The sequence below is a fragment of the Lutra lutra genome, chromosome 9, assembly GCF_902655055.1.
Source record: "Lutra lutra chromosome 9, mLutLut1.2, whole genome shotgun sequence".
NCBI lineage: Eukaryota > Metazoa > Chordata > Mammalia > Carnivora > Mustelidae > Lutra > Lutra lutra.
In genome coordinates this window covers 23,258,460-23,272,915 of record NC_062286.1, presented here as the reverse complement: position 1 = coordinate 23,272,915, position 14,456 = coordinate 23,258,460, and the positions used below count along the sequence as shown (strand labels likewise).

Sequence of the window (14,456 nt, the reverse complement as noted above, 5' to 3'; positions counted from 1 at the left end):
CTAAGAATGTAGCAGCCGCGGAGACTCTAGGCATCCCAGTGGTTTGCCTCTTGTCTGTGTTGGGGGTGACAGGACCCTGCCGGTGCAGGCTGGCCTGGCAGGAACACAGTACTGTGATGCCAGGCTGCACCCTCCCCTGAAGCCCAGCTTCCACTCGGGGTGGGGCCAAGGCAGGGAGCTGGGTCCCAGGCCCCTTCTCCAAGAGCTCATTCAAGAGCAGCCTTGGGAGACAGATGTGGGAACAAGGACTACCCAGGAAGCAATACGATTCCACAAAATAAACTCAGGTCTCCTAAAAGCCGGGCCTCAGGTTGGGAGCAAGGAGGAGAGCACAGCACCCATCTCCCACCCCCACCCCCACTGACAGGGTTCAAACAAAGCAATGGGAGTAAGCGCGGCACATGAGAAATGTCTGGACCGCAACTTTTATTTAGCAACTATAATCAGGACTTTCGAACCTGATATAATATATTAAGTCATTAAGTTACAGGCTGCTGTAATTTCCACAGGAATGTATCGAGTGCTAATGTAATTCTTTCATCTAAGCAGAGAGATTGCATTGACTTCTGCAAGGGACTTTTACTTGATTGGATTGTAATCAGTTATGTCTTTTCACAGGACTAAGTCCTTTTTTTTTTTTTAATTCAATTGTAATCTACTTGTTCCTCGGGGCTGCCGCACTTTATCATGTTATTAATCAACCTACTTGCTCTCAAACTTTGGGAATGCACAAGGAGAGTTCTAAAGAAGCCCAGGCTCAGCTGGGCCCCCTGGTGGTAGGGCCGGGGATAGCAGGGATGGGGAGAAAGGCGGTATGGGGTGGGGGGAGGGCAGTTAGTCCTGGGTCTTCCCTGTGGCCCCACACCTCCTCCTGCAGGAGTCACTGGGAGAGAGAGAAAGAAGGATCTTTTGTCACACTACTTCAATCTCCAGTCCTCTCTAGACAGAAAAATGGTGCCTAAAGAGGATCCTCTAGTGAATGGAGTGCACTCTTAAGAATTAAACTGCAGAATTTGGCAGCTTTCCTGGTTCAACAGCACATCTGTGTGCAGTCGCTCTTCCTTTGTGCCTGGTCACACCTGAGCCTGGCATGGACTCCAGCTGCTGAGAACCCCCTCGGCTACTGCTTCTCCAGTTCCTCCCAAGCCTCATCTGGTGACATGACCACGCGGTCTGGTGGCACGGCTTTCTTGACATCAGCATTATTGGCATTTTGGAGAGGATGAGTCTTTGTTGTGGGCAACAGTTGTGGGCACCATAGGGTCTCTAGCAGTCTCGCTGGCTTCTATCCCCTAATGCCAGTAGCATCCTCCAGGATTAACGATCAAAAATGTGTCCAGATATGACCAGGTGTCCCCAGAGTAGAAAAACCACTGGTCTAAATGTTACATTTCACAACTTCCATCACTCACAAGGCAGAAATTGTGAGGGTCAGCACCTACCCAGATGGCCCCCAATTATTCAAATGTATTCAGCAAATATCTATCAGTCACTGTTCTAGCAACTTGAGATATATCCATGAACAAAAGAAAGATCTTTGCTCTGAAGGAGCTAATGTTCCCATTGGGGGACAAGAGAAGAACAATGACTAGTAATATCAGCAATCAGAGCACCCGGAAGTGAAAGTGTTCCAGTGAACGGAAGTAGGGTAACAAGAGTCAGGTGCGTAGGGTAAGTTGCGATTATAGATAGGGTGGTCGAGGGAAGCCTATTGAATAAATGACAGCTGAGCATCGGCCATGAAAGAGATAGAACCAGGAACCTATCTGGGGATGGTAGCCAAGCAGAAGCCAAGACATTGAGGTGGGAGAGTACAGCCAGGGTAAGTAGGGGGAGCAAGAGTGAGAGTTGGTGAGAGATGAGGTGATCAGGCCACCATCAGGACATTTTTAAGCTATAGGAGGGTTTTGAGCCTAAAGGTGGGAATAAGTGGAATAGGGAGCAGCTGTGATTTATAAGACTCACTTTGGCCACTGTACAGAGCTCACTTGGGACCAAGGGAAGAGTCAACATAATGAATTCAGTGGTTACTTCATTAGTCCAGACAAGAGATGATGGTGGCTTGGATGAAGATGGTGACAGTGGCTGAATTCTGGACATATTTGGGATGAAAAATCAAAAGGATTTCCTGCCCAACTAGCTGAAGAACTGAGACAAAGAAAAGATCAAGGATGACTCCAAGAATTGCACTTGAACCATGGGAATAAGGGAGCTGCTGTCACCTGAGCTGGGAATGGTGTAAAGGGAGCAGGTTTGGGAGCAAGGTAGGAGAGGTCTGGTGGACAGCCAGGTGGTGACTTCTGGAAGCCAACAGAGATGGGCAGTGGGGGATGGGCAAGAGTTTGGACTCTCATTAGAAGAAAGGCCATTCCCCAGCCCAACTGCTCCCTCCTTCCCACTCCTGCAAACCCAGACACCTTGAGATTCCATTCACAGGAAGAGGGCATCCCCAAAGCGTGGAGGTCCCACTGCCGCTGGACAGAGAGATGGGGAGCAGGGTGTAAGAGGACGGACCTTCTTCATATCACTGGTTCAGACTGGACAGCCCCTCGACTTACACAGGAAGAGGCAGGTCCAGGAAAGTGAGGTTCCTCACCCAGTGTGACTCAGCAAATCTCCAGCACAGGCCATCAAGAAGCCAGATTGGACCCTGTATTTTGTGCTCCGCTGTGCCCAGTGGACATCCCACATTTAGGTCCCCTGGCCCCAGGCTCAGCCCTCTGAGAATACCCCTGACATCTCATGCCCACCCCAGGCAGCCATTAGCAGGGTTTCCCACCCCCAGCACTCCACCCCCACTCCCAACCCATCCCCACTACATCCCACCTGGACAGCCCGCACACACACCCAAGAGAAATGTCAGCTCTCTACAATAGCAATTCAGAACCTTCCACCCGCACTAAATCCACTCTAAAAAATATCAAATTATTTCCATCATTAAATCCAAAATGCCATAAAACAAATTGCATCTTGGCTATTTATCTGGAAATTTCTGTAGCACTCATTGCCGGCACCCCTGAGTGCTTTAGCATACGGAGTGGCTCAAGATGAATTGCCGTGTCCACTGGCTGGTTACACAGCAGCATTCAATGGAAATGTGGTGTTTTATTGGCCTTTTTTCTAATAAGTGAAAGAAAAGCCATTTTCCTCCAAAGTCGGGTGGATGTTTGGAGCGTTCTTCTTAGCGGCTGTGCCAGACAAACAGGCTGATTCTTCCAGAAGCCCTGCCTTCTTTATTGGGGGATTCCCAGATTTTGGGTCCCAGAGATTTCCTACACAACCCCAGGGACTTCTAGATGCCTGAGCCCACAGCAGGAGCACATGAAACAGCAGCAGCTGTTTATTGAGTCCCTAACACAGGAGACACCCTCCTGGACACCTCTCCTAACGCCTGCAGCTGTGTGTGCTGTGTGTGCTGTGTGTCTGCATTCCTGTTCCACACCTGGAGGTCAGAGAGGTTGGAGCACCTACTTCTCAGTCATCCAGGGGTATCTGCAGATTCCTGGGGCCCCACCCTGTTCTCCGTCATGGACACAGAGAGCTCCATTTCGGACTGTGTCAGGGGATTTCTGGAGGCAAGAAGTGGGACCTTAGGTGGGAGGGAAGAGGTGTCCAAAATGGAGAAATGATTTTCCCAAAGGTGGGCTGGGGAAAAATCTGAGCTTGGCCTCGCACTGCTGTGTCCTTTTCCCATGATACTTCAAAACTACTCAAAAAACCTTCAATAACTCACCACTGCCTAGAGAATGAAGTCTGACTGTATTTAAGGCTGCTGGCCATTATCTGACTGTCCAGTTGAATTCCCTGACTCACTCGCATTTACACTCCCTCCAGCCCTACCTCACCATCTAGGGCCTTTGTCGTCCCCTCTTCAGAGTCCAGAGGATCCTAACAGGTCTTCCTAGACTGTTTCTCTGTCCTAAAATGGACTTTTCTGAACCAAACAGACTCCTTGTACTTTTCCCCAAATTCCTTCTTTACCTCTTTCTCCCTGGGCTCATGCTAGTCTCTTCCCCTCGAGTGCCCTAACTTTGCTTCATTCTCTGTTTTAAAATCTCCCTGTCCTTCAAGGCCCAACTAAACACCACTTCCTACAGGCAGTCCCCCTTGATTACCAGTCAGCAACAAAGCTGCTTGCTGCCACCCATCTTCCCATGCATTTTCTATCAAAGCTGTCCTATGGTCCTTCTCTAATACTCTCTAGTGACAGTTGTCTGCGTGTGAATTTATATATTTGTCGCTTCAGTTCTACCAGAACTATCTGAGAGGTCGTCAGAGCCCATCATGAAGCATTGAAGGTCTTCTGGCAAGTAGAGAATCTTGGGCACCAACCTGAGGGGCATTTTGTTTCTACAGACAAACCGATTAATCCAGAAAGTCTGCATTGGAGAGAACAACGTGATAGAAGAAGAAATTCGTGTGAACAGAAGTGTGCATGAGTGGGCCGGAGGGGGCGGAGGCGGGGGCGGAGCCACCTACGTGTTTAAGGTAAGTCTGGTGGCCCCAGCTCCCCATGGGCAGTGACCTCGGGCATCACGGACCAGGACGTGGGCTTCTCATGACAGCCCTGGGAATGGAGCATGTCAGGTGTCCTTAGCCCCATCCAGAGATGAGCAAAGCGAGGCCCAGAGGGATGTAGGGGTCCCTATCTGAATGAGAAGAAGCAGGTTCTTTCTTCTCTTGCCAACGTCCCAGTCCAATGACCCCATGCAGGTGTTGCCGTCCCTCTCTCAGAGTTCCAGACGGTCCCACGGTGCCCTCCTCTGTCCCACGGTGGGTTTTTCTGACATGATCAAAAGCAGGCAAAGGCTTCTGCTAGGTCCTCGCACCGGGACGGTAATGCTGAGGGCTTAATCTTGAAGTTACGGAGGTGAGAGCCAGAGGCCCTGGAGAGTGGGGAGGAATAGGGGAGCAGAGAGCCATGCTTATAAGCACCAGCGCCCAGTCCTCTGAGGCCAGGATGAGCAGCTTCTAGAAAAGATCCATCCCACCTCTTTAGTGGTGCTTTTGCTTCTCTGACTGAACCCCGACGGGTATGGGAGCTGGGGGCAGGGGATAGGGAGAGTGGACGGGTTGCTGCAACACAGGGTCAAAGCCCTCAGACCACCAGGATGTCACCCAGAGCCCAGCAAACACTCTGACACTCTGAATGCAGCAGTGGCTCAGGGGTCCCCAGAGTGGGAGCCCCACTCGCTTTCTCAGTCTCTGGTCATCTCCCCGGACAGATGAAGGACGGCGTGCCAGTGCCCCTGATCATTGCAGCTGGCGGTGGCGGCAGGGCCTATGGGGCCAAGACAGACACGTTCCACCCAGAGAGACTGGAGAATAACTCCTCGGTGCTGGGGCTGAACGGCAACTCCGGAGCCGCAGGTAAGATGCTGCAAGCCCGCGCCTCCCCCGGACCGGCCCCCGGGACTGTGCGCTTGGGCTCGGCCCAGCGTCATCACACACCTGCATCCCGGTTGCTGGTGCTTGAGAAGCTGGGAGCTCTGGACTCTGGTACCCATGTCGAGGGAGGGAGGATGGGCTACAGCCTGGGGACCTGGAGGCGTCTTTACTGACGTGGGGTCTGAATTGCAGAGGTCCCCGAGCACAGGAGACAGGCAGCCTCCCTGGGACGGGCAGCCCAGCCTCCCCAGGTTTCCTCAAATGCAGCTGGACGTGAGCAGGTGGCAGCAGCGTGGGCACAGTCAGGCCTCCCTGGCCCTGTGGTTGGCGCCTCCAGGCCCCAGGGCACCAGCTCGCACGTCTCGCTGGAAAAGCTCTTTCAGGAACCTCCTTGGTCTGGCAATCCCTGCTCCCAAGTGAGAGCCAGCCACACAGAAATCGGAGACAGACACCGAAGGGGGTGTGAATTCGGATTCCTCGGAAGCCGGCTATGTCTGAAGAGAAAATTCATTCAATTTTATATTTTCTTTTCTCCACAGTCAGACCAAGGCTTTTGGGAGGCATTTAAGATTTGAGGTTAATTAAGCAAGTACTCAAACTTGCCCTCCTAGTGAGAGATGGCTAGAAGAGAAGGAAGCGTAGAAATAGGGGTTGGGACCTCGGTGAGGACGAGGACGACCCAGTGCTGCTCCTGGCGCTCTGGCAGGTTGTTTTCTTTTCCATATATTTGCTTAAAAGCTCTAAGACAGAGTGGGGGTGGGGGTCAGAAACCCCCTCAGCCTGGGATTGCTCTGGGCACAAGCTAGAGTCACCGGCACCAGTGGGGTGGTGCGCAGGGGCAGACACGGTATCAGGGCGAGGTCATCCTAATTTATTTACCACGCTCATGGCCCACTTCAGGTCCCTAATGTTGCCAAGGGGCCTTCCCTTTGCCACGAGACATCAACAGCCCTGAAAGGCCCACGCGCCACCCTCTGGCTGACAGAAGGGAGGCCAGCTGCTTGAAACCCAGGCCAGATGCCACAGGCCTGCAGGTCCCAAAGCTGACTTGCCTGGGGGCCTCGATTCGGTTCTGATCGTCCCTGTTCTAGACCGAGCTTGTTCCTGACCTTGGCCTCCTGTCCTAAAACCCGGCTTCTTCTCTCTAGCACAGTAGTGATCTCCATCCTCAGATCCCACACCTAGACGTCCCTCTGCTGCCCCCTGGGGGTCCAGAAGCGCCTCTGCCAGGCATTCTTCCAGAAGGCCCTTCCAGGCCCGTTAACCCTCATGGTTCCACAGACCCACCACGGCTGTTTCTCCAGGTCCTCCCCACCCATCGCCTACTGGAACAGAAAACACTGTGGGGGCTTCTGGAGTAGACTGCCTGTTGAAATGTCATATGGAACAATATAGGGGGAGACAGAGAGGGCCCTGGAATCTCAAGGGCCAGCAGTAGAGATTGACTATGGCTGGCCTATGGCCTAAAGATAAAGTTGCCTTCGACCTCAGCTCTGTAAATAACATTTCCCCCTCAAGAGTTCAGAGCAGACCCAGGCATTGGGAAGCACAGCTCCAGTGACTGTCATCCCAAGGGGACTGCCCACCCCTTTCCTCAGTCCCTTCCCCAACCCCATCTTCCCTGCCCCTGACCTTGGAGCAGTTCATTAGAAGCGGTCCAGCAAAACGAAGCTACAGAGTGTGAAAACCTCTGCACACCCATGTTCTACCTCTTACTCCCAACCGTCCCTACATGTCATGGTTTAGGAAGTGTTTGGCACACCCACTGTCCCCTTTGGTCTGAACATCAACCCAATGAGGCAAGTCTTACTATCCCCGAGTTACAGGTGAGGAAACTGAGGCTCAGAACGGAGAAGAGCTGGCCCACGGTTTCAGAGCCAGTAAACAATAAAGCCCACTGGGTTGTCTGGCCTAGTCCAGGATCCGTGTAGAGGAACCCCGCCGCAGCGACCCCAGCAGGGTTTTGACGGTTGGCTGCCCACAGACTGGCAGGTCCCAGTCCTTGCTGGGATGAGAAGCATTGAGGAAACCAAGTCCCCACACAGCTGTGGCCAAAGCCGGTCTCATGAGGGCAGAGGGCACGCTCCTGTTTTTCCAGCTGTGGATCCTGAAGCCCGGAGCCCTCCCCAGCCGCTGGGCGCTGTTGCCGGAGCAAGCATCCTCAGAGCCCGCGGCGTCCTGCCTCCCCTGGCCAGCACCCCCTCACTCGGGGTTTTCTCCATCTCTTCCTGCAGGTGGCGGAGGTGGCTGGAATGATAACACTTCCTTGCTGTGGTCTGGAAAATCTTTGCTGGAGGGTGCCACCGGAGGACATTCCTGCCCCCAGGCCATGAAGAAGTGGGGGTGGGAGACAAGAGGGGGTTTCGGAGGGGGTGGAGGGGGGTGCTCCTCAGGTGGAGGAGGCGGAGGATATATAGGTAAAGATGATTCGTGTTCAAGGTGTCACTCCCTCCCCTCTTAGTCCTAGGCACTCCCTGTCCTCTCCCTGGTCCTCGCCTGCCCTCCCCTGCTCACCCCAAGTGTGGACTGTGATGTCACCATGCACGCCTTCCTCTCAGCCCCATAGGACCAGCCAGAGGCAGGGTGTTGGCTCTCGCGCCAACATCCTGCCTCGAGGCTTCAATACCAACAGCTTCAAGACCTCGTGCGTTCTTGATGACCGCTCCCCAAGCCCATGATCAAGGGCTTTGATTTCCTAGACTATTCTCTGAGCAACCTCTGGTGGCGCACCGGCACGAGAACCTTGGCAGCCACACTCCCCAGGCCCGTGCCTTCCTTCGGACATCCTGGCCTGAGTCTTTGCCAAGCCAGCTCCCTGAGGGCCTGGTCTGTGGCCTCTGGCCTCACCCTCTCCCTTCCCTGCCCCAGCCCACCAGCTTCCAGAACTTTGCCCCTCTCTATGCCGAGAGGCAGCGCCAGCCCAGCCCATCAGCCAGCAACCAGCCACAGGCCCCAGCTCTCCTCCGAGCTTCAGAGCAGAGCTCGAGAGCCTTCTGAAGCTGAGAGGCTGGGAGGCTGGGAGGCTGGGAGGCTGGAAGACGGTGGCTCCTTCATCCCCACAGATTAGGAAACAATGCATGCCCGCACTGTGATGTTCTGTCTGTGTTTTGCTTTACGCTGTGTGTGAGACGCTTGTGTTCACCCAGACACTCTTCTTTTCCAAATTCTGGGTGGGAGGGAGGAGCCTGAGGGGGGAGCCCAGAGATAACCCAGCCCAGCTGAAAGGAGGGACAGGAGCCTAAAGGCACAGGGGCCCATCCCCTCCCCCCATGCCTCAGCCTGACCCCATGGGACTGGAGAGCAACTCCTCAGTGCTACTGGCCTGGCCAGTTCTGGAAGAGGCAGCAAGGGGCTAGTCCAGCCTGAGGACAAGAGACCCCTTCTGATTCTTGTTCACATGACCTGCTTCTGAGCAGCCCCAGTGCAGTGGCGGGGCCTCCCCGGCAAGGGGCTGGCCCGGAACTGGAGGGAAGGCGGCCCTCACACCCAGCATCTACTGAGCCCCTCCCCAAGAGCCACCCCTGTGCCCCAGGCCTCCCTTCCCTCCCCACCACCCCACCCTGAGGCCCTTCCCAGCCCCGGGGGCCCCTGCATGCCCCGCTGAGCGCAGATGTGCTGAGACCTGGGCCCCCCGCCTCTCTGCGCTCAACTCTTCTCTGGTTTGGCACAGGCGGCAACGCGGCCTCAAACAATGACCCCGAGATGGACGGGGAGGACGGGGTTTCCTTCATCAGTCCGCTGGGCACCCTGTACACCCCTGCTCTAAAAGGTATCCCCTCCGCCAAGCGACAGAACTGACCCACTCAGGCCAGTTCTCCCGCCCAGACAAACCTTAGGGCCATGGACACAAGTCCAAGATACAAAGGCATGATCACGGGTCCCTCACAGCATCCTTCCCACTGCTCATCTCGGCAGGATGTGTGGTCTGATACAGACCTAGAGGCAAAAGACTGACTTTCAGGCCAGTCCTAGAAAATGCGACAGTTATAGTCCCCTGAGCCGGGTCAGCCAGCCCGAGAGGCTCACACTCGGAGCCTCCCCTCTGCCTACAAAAATGCATCCTCGTGTCTCCCTAACTCCTTCAGATGCGTGCGTCAGGGACATCCCTCCCCACCGCGGTCCTTCAGGGGCGGGGGACAGAGGGACGGGGGCCAGAGAACCCACCCCGACCCGCTAGAGATAAAGCACAGACACCAGGAGCAGGGTGCGGGGTGGTCCTCCCTGCCACAAACAAGCCGAGGCTGATCCTCCCTTCTTGTCGCCAGTGATGGAGGGCCACGGGGAAGTGAATATTAAGCATTATCTAAACTGCAGCCACTGTGAGGGAGACGAGTGCCACATGGACCCCGAAAGCCACAAGGTCATCTGCTTCTGTGACCACGGGACAGTGCTGGCTGAGGATGGCGTCTCCTGCATCGGTAAGAGGGCAGTGAGCGTGGTGACGGGCCCAGAGTATGAACCAACGGTGGCTGCAGCTGGTGTCTGTGATTCTGGGACACCTCAGACATAGTTTTGTAAGCATCTCACCCCTGTCTGTCTGCTCCAATACGGGCACTCTGAGGACTGGGCAGAGGGTCCTGTGTGTGAAAGGCAGGTCGTGGCCGAGGAGGAAGCCCCAACGTGTCCAGTCCCACGCGTAAGCCAGGGCGTGAACCCCCACACTCCTACCAAGGGGCCATTCTGTCTACACTGAACACCCACCCCGCATGCCAGGGACCCCACTGCCCATCAAGAGTTTGCAAGCTGGACTTGCAAAACCTCTCAGGTGCTTGAAGACAGAGCTGTGTCCTCCTCCTGCTACAAGTCTCCAGATGGAATAAGGCATTTGTTTCCATCAGTTCACACGGACACTTCTGTGTCTCCTCCCCATCCCGTGTCCTGCATCTGCTGGCGTTCCAGTGACAGTGTCCTTGTGAGATCTAGTGTCCAGGACCAGGCAGGCTGTCCCGGTGTGGGCTGTGCGGGTGCGCACCCAGACCCTCTCTCCAGCACTCCGGGCCCAGTGTGCAGGGGCCATGGGCAGTAACTCAGCCGCCGGGTGTCACTGTCAGGCACCCTCTGCTCCTGGGTCGTCCTGAGTCTGTGCTCACTAAGGACTCTGAATCTCTTCCATAGCCATTCCTGGCTCACCTTCCTACCCTCCTCCTGTCGTTGTGCCCTTGACATCTGGGATCAATGTCCAGAATTTGATATTTATGCCTGTCAGGAGTTCCCTCCACCCAAAAGCTACTATTGAAAGTCGTAAACCAGAATGAGCCCACTTCCTGCCCCCAGCCCTCTGCAGAAGAAGGCCTCCAGGGTGGGGGAGGAGCGGCTGGCATTGGTCCAGGTTGGGGAGGGTATTTTTCTCTGGGAGCTAGCTCAGAGAGCGATCAGCGATGTCACCAGTGCCCCGCTGGGACCTATCTTGCAGTGTCTCCCACCCCAGAGCCCCACCTGCCGCTCTCACTGGTCCTGTCTGTCGTGACCTCAGCCCTTGTGGCCGCCCTGGTCCTGGCTTTCTCAGGCATCATGATTGGTGAGTGTGCCAGAGCCCTGGGGCTTCCGGGCAGCGTGGGGTTGAGGGTGGGGTCGTGAGGATGGCCGATCGGGTGGAACAGAACAGCATCTCCTGCTTCGCTGTGGATACAGAGGTGTCACTGTGGGTGGGTGGTGATTAGAGCAGCCCAAGTCAGCCTCAATAGAAGCCCCCTCCCCCAGCCCCCAGCACCATGTTCCTTCCCTAGGGGAACTGCTGATTCCATGCCTCGACCCCATATTGAGCCTTCTAGAGGCACTCTGCAGAGGAGGACACAGTCGCTAAAGGTCGCCTCACCCCCAGAGTCCACTTCCAGCTGCCATCAGACACAGGCTCCTGGGGACCCCTGGCTTTGCTCACTCCCCAGGAAACACCCCCAGCCCCGCCCTTCCCCACGTCAAGCAGGCAACGCAAAGTTAGTTTGTAAGTGTTTCTGTTAGGCCTGTGAGCCAAGGAGCTGGTAGGCAGGTCTCAGAGGGCTCACCGTGGTCAAGCCAGGCCCTTACTGCCAGAAATGCACGGGGCTGGTGGGCAGGACATGAAGGCAGGCAGAGGGAAGGCTCGGCAGGCTCTCAGAGCAGCCCCTTTGGGGAGCTGGGGGGCCAGTAAGGGAGTCAGGGGTGGACAGGGGGAGGGCAACCGGCATTATTTCCCTATATGACGCCATCTTTCCAAGGGACAGGATGATGACAGCGTCCACTTGCACACTTACCACGTGGCAGGTGACTTACACACTTCAGGTCACTGAATCCTCGCACCCCCCCACCCCGCCCGAGCGTGGTTGGTCCATTTCACAGAGGCAGGCCTGAGCCCGCAGCCATTGATTCGCTTGCCCTGGCCTCTGACTAGGGCGACTGGGCTTTCCAAACAGAAGCCACCTTGTGCATCCCAGTTTCGTCCTGCCTCCCACGGACTTGGCCCTACAGAATGTTCTCATGGATGGACAGTAAGAGCAGGGATAATGGTCACTGCCCTGGTAGAGCTCTTCAGAATTTTTCAAAACCACCTTATATTGGTGGCTTCATTTCGTTATGCCATCCCCAAAGGTAGGGAAAGGGAGGCGGGGGTGCTTAGGGGACAAGCAGGAGTTACTGTCCCTGCTGGCAGAGAAGGAAGCTGGGCCCAAAGAGGGCATGTGACCTGGTCGGTGTTGCTGAGCCTGTAAATAATGGAGGTGGAGTTAGAACGCAGGGTCCTCTGGCGCCAGCGGAGAGAGCTTTTCGGTCCCTGGCAGTTTCCAGCTGTAGGAAGCCAAGGGACCAGGACACCCAGCTGCACCCTCAAGGCCACCACCACATTTGGCCCACCCAGCGACAGGGCTGAGCAGACTCTAAGGCAGGTTCATCCCGGGGAGACAGGGAACCCCCTCTAAGGGCCGACTTCGGGCTTCGGAACTTACGGCAATCTTGCTGAAACTTGTTTAGACTGCATGGCCCTCCTGGGTCTTCCCTCAACCTTCCCTCGTGCTCACACTGGGGGGTCAGACTTTCACCACCGCCTGATGGCTCTCCCAGCCTACCCCTGCCCCTCCCCACTGCCGCTCAGCCATTTCCTCTGCTGAAATCCTTGCACGCTGAATCCTGTCTTGGGTCTGCTTCTCAGAGGACCCCAGCTGACGGGCTTCTGCCCCCATAGGAGACAATCAAATCTCGTTCATTTACAAGATTTTAAACTGTCCATCTCCTTTAAATGATCTTTCATTTTGTTAGTCTTACTAAGTGTGATGGAAACGTTTAGATCCCCGAGGAGGAGATGGAGATCCAGGAAGGCTTCCTGGAGGAGGCAGCCCTTCCTGGGCTCCAAGGGGCCAGGCAGCCTGGTCCAGGCAGCGTTGGGCCGTGTTGCAGCTAACATTCGTCTGTGCGTAGTGTACCGCCGGAAGCACCAGGAGCTGCAGGCCATGCAGATGGAGCTTCAGAGCCCGGAGTACAAGTTGAGCAAACTCCGCACCTCCACCATCATGACAGACTACAACCCCAACTACTGCTTTGCGGGCAAGACCTCCTCTATCAGTGACCTGAAGGAGGTGCCTCGGAAAAACATCACCCTCATCCGGTGAGTGCCCCACTCTGGGCAGCGGGGGAGGGGGATGGCACATGGGGAGGAGTCCTTGGGGGCTGGATGTCATCCCCGCACGGTGGATTTTTCTAGCCACAAGAAGCCAGCAAAGCCACCTCTCGGGTCATTTCCAGCCCTCCCAGGAGAAGGCTTCATGTCCAGGGCCATTTGGGGAGGTATTAATCGTTTATTTTAACAGCCCATCTATTCACGGGGTTTGCAGTGAGAGGAGAGCAAGATGGGAGGGACCAGGGCCTGCCTCAAAATCCACTCTAGGGCTCCCTCCAGAGTCCTCTGGGCCCCGCCTTCTCCAGGAGGAGCCAAGTGCCCCTCCTCGGAGCTTCCAGAGCCCCCCATGCCTCCCTCTATCATGGACTGAGCACATCCCGCAGGAGTGTCTGCCGGGGATCTGTCCCTCCCCAGGGCGTGGGAGCCTCTCCCCGGGCAGGGCCGTGTCTTCACCTCTGCGACCCCAGCAGAGATCAAAGACTTAGTCTTCATCGAATGAATGAACCGTTCAACCAGTGTCCTGAATCTCTGGTTGGAACCTTTCTTGCTGGGTTTCAGATAAGGTAGTGGAGGCCTGGGGTAGTCTAGCAAAGCCAGGTGGGGGGACGTTGCGTGTGTATGTGACCCCCTTCCTCTAGTGTGTCTCCTTCTCTTGCCCCTCCACCCTACCCCCTACACCCACACCCCTCCCCCCGCCTCACCCTGCCTTTTCCTGTGCACAGGGGGCTGGGCCACGGTGCTTTCGGGGAGGTATATGAAGGTCAGGTGTCTGGAGCGCCCAGCGACCCGAGCCCCCTGCAAGTGGCTGTAAAGGTAAGAGGCGGCCCCACCTTGGGCCTGACCTTGGCCGGCAGTTTCTGTGGGCCTCAGCTCTTGGCCGACAGCCTCCTCCCACTGCAGCTCACAGTCTTCTCCTTCCCACCCTCCCCTTCTGCGCCCAGACGCTGCCGGAAGTGTGTTCTGAGCAGGACGAACTGGATTTCCTCATGGAGGCCCTGATTATCAGGTAACTAAAGCCACAGAGAGGCATCCGCACCCCTGCTAGACATTCCTGTCAGTCTCCAAGGGAAGCGGTGTTGTCCCCCAGCGCCCCCTTCCTCTCCACCAGGAGACTCCCTAAAATTCTTAACACATCTTACTGGAGGGAAATAGCCCCAGGTGGTTGTCCAAGAAAAATATCTCTGCGGCCTAATAACGGAGATGTCACTCTGCCTTCAACGAGCACCCCTGTGTCATCCAGCGGGGTGCCCCCTTTTCTTAATGGCGCATGCTAGTTGTTGACAGGGGAAGACACACGTTCACCCCAGGTGACTCTTCCACTTGGCCTTCACCAATCCAGCTCTCAGATCTTGTGGAAAGGAAGTGTCCCCCTAAGATGAGGAAGGCCCCCGCACCCTGGTCCAGACCAGCTGGCTTGTGCCCTTCAGCATGTGGCTCTGGGGCCCCTCCCTAGAAATCTCAGTGCCCAGGGCTCCTGAGGGCA

General features: G+C 55.8%; 1 protein-coding gene across 1 annotated transcript in view; it reads left to right on the top strand.

The window, feature by feature from the left end:
• The window catches only part of ALK (ALK receptor tyrosine kinase), a 676,514-nt gene that overhangs the window by 629,097 nt on the left and 32,961 nt on the right, over nucleotides 1-14,456 (top strand). The window contains exons 14-22 of the mRNA XM_047745310.1: nucleotides 4,357-4,488; nucleotides 5,226-5,370; nucleotides 7,623-7,805; nucleotides 9,059-9,157; nucleotides 9,654-9,806; nucleotides 10,802-10,906; nucleotides 12,775-12,961; nucleotides 13,696-13,786; nucleotides 13,915-13,979. Of these exons, the coding sequence (XP_047601266.1) occupies nucleotides 4,357-4,488; nucleotides 5,226-5,370; nucleotides 7,623-7,805; nucleotides 9,059-9,157; nucleotides 9,654-9,806; nucleotides 10,802-10,906; nucleotides 12,775-12,961; nucleotides 13,696-13,786; nucleotides 13,915-13,979 (1,160 nt within the window). The remainder of the gene's footprint in view (nucleotides 1-4,356; nucleotides 4,489-5,225; nucleotides 5,371-7,622; nucleotides 7,806-9,058; nucleotides 9,158-9,653; nucleotides 9,807-10,801; nucleotides 10,907-12,774; nucleotides 12,962-13,695; nucleotides 13,787-13,914; nucleotides 13,980-14,456) is intronic.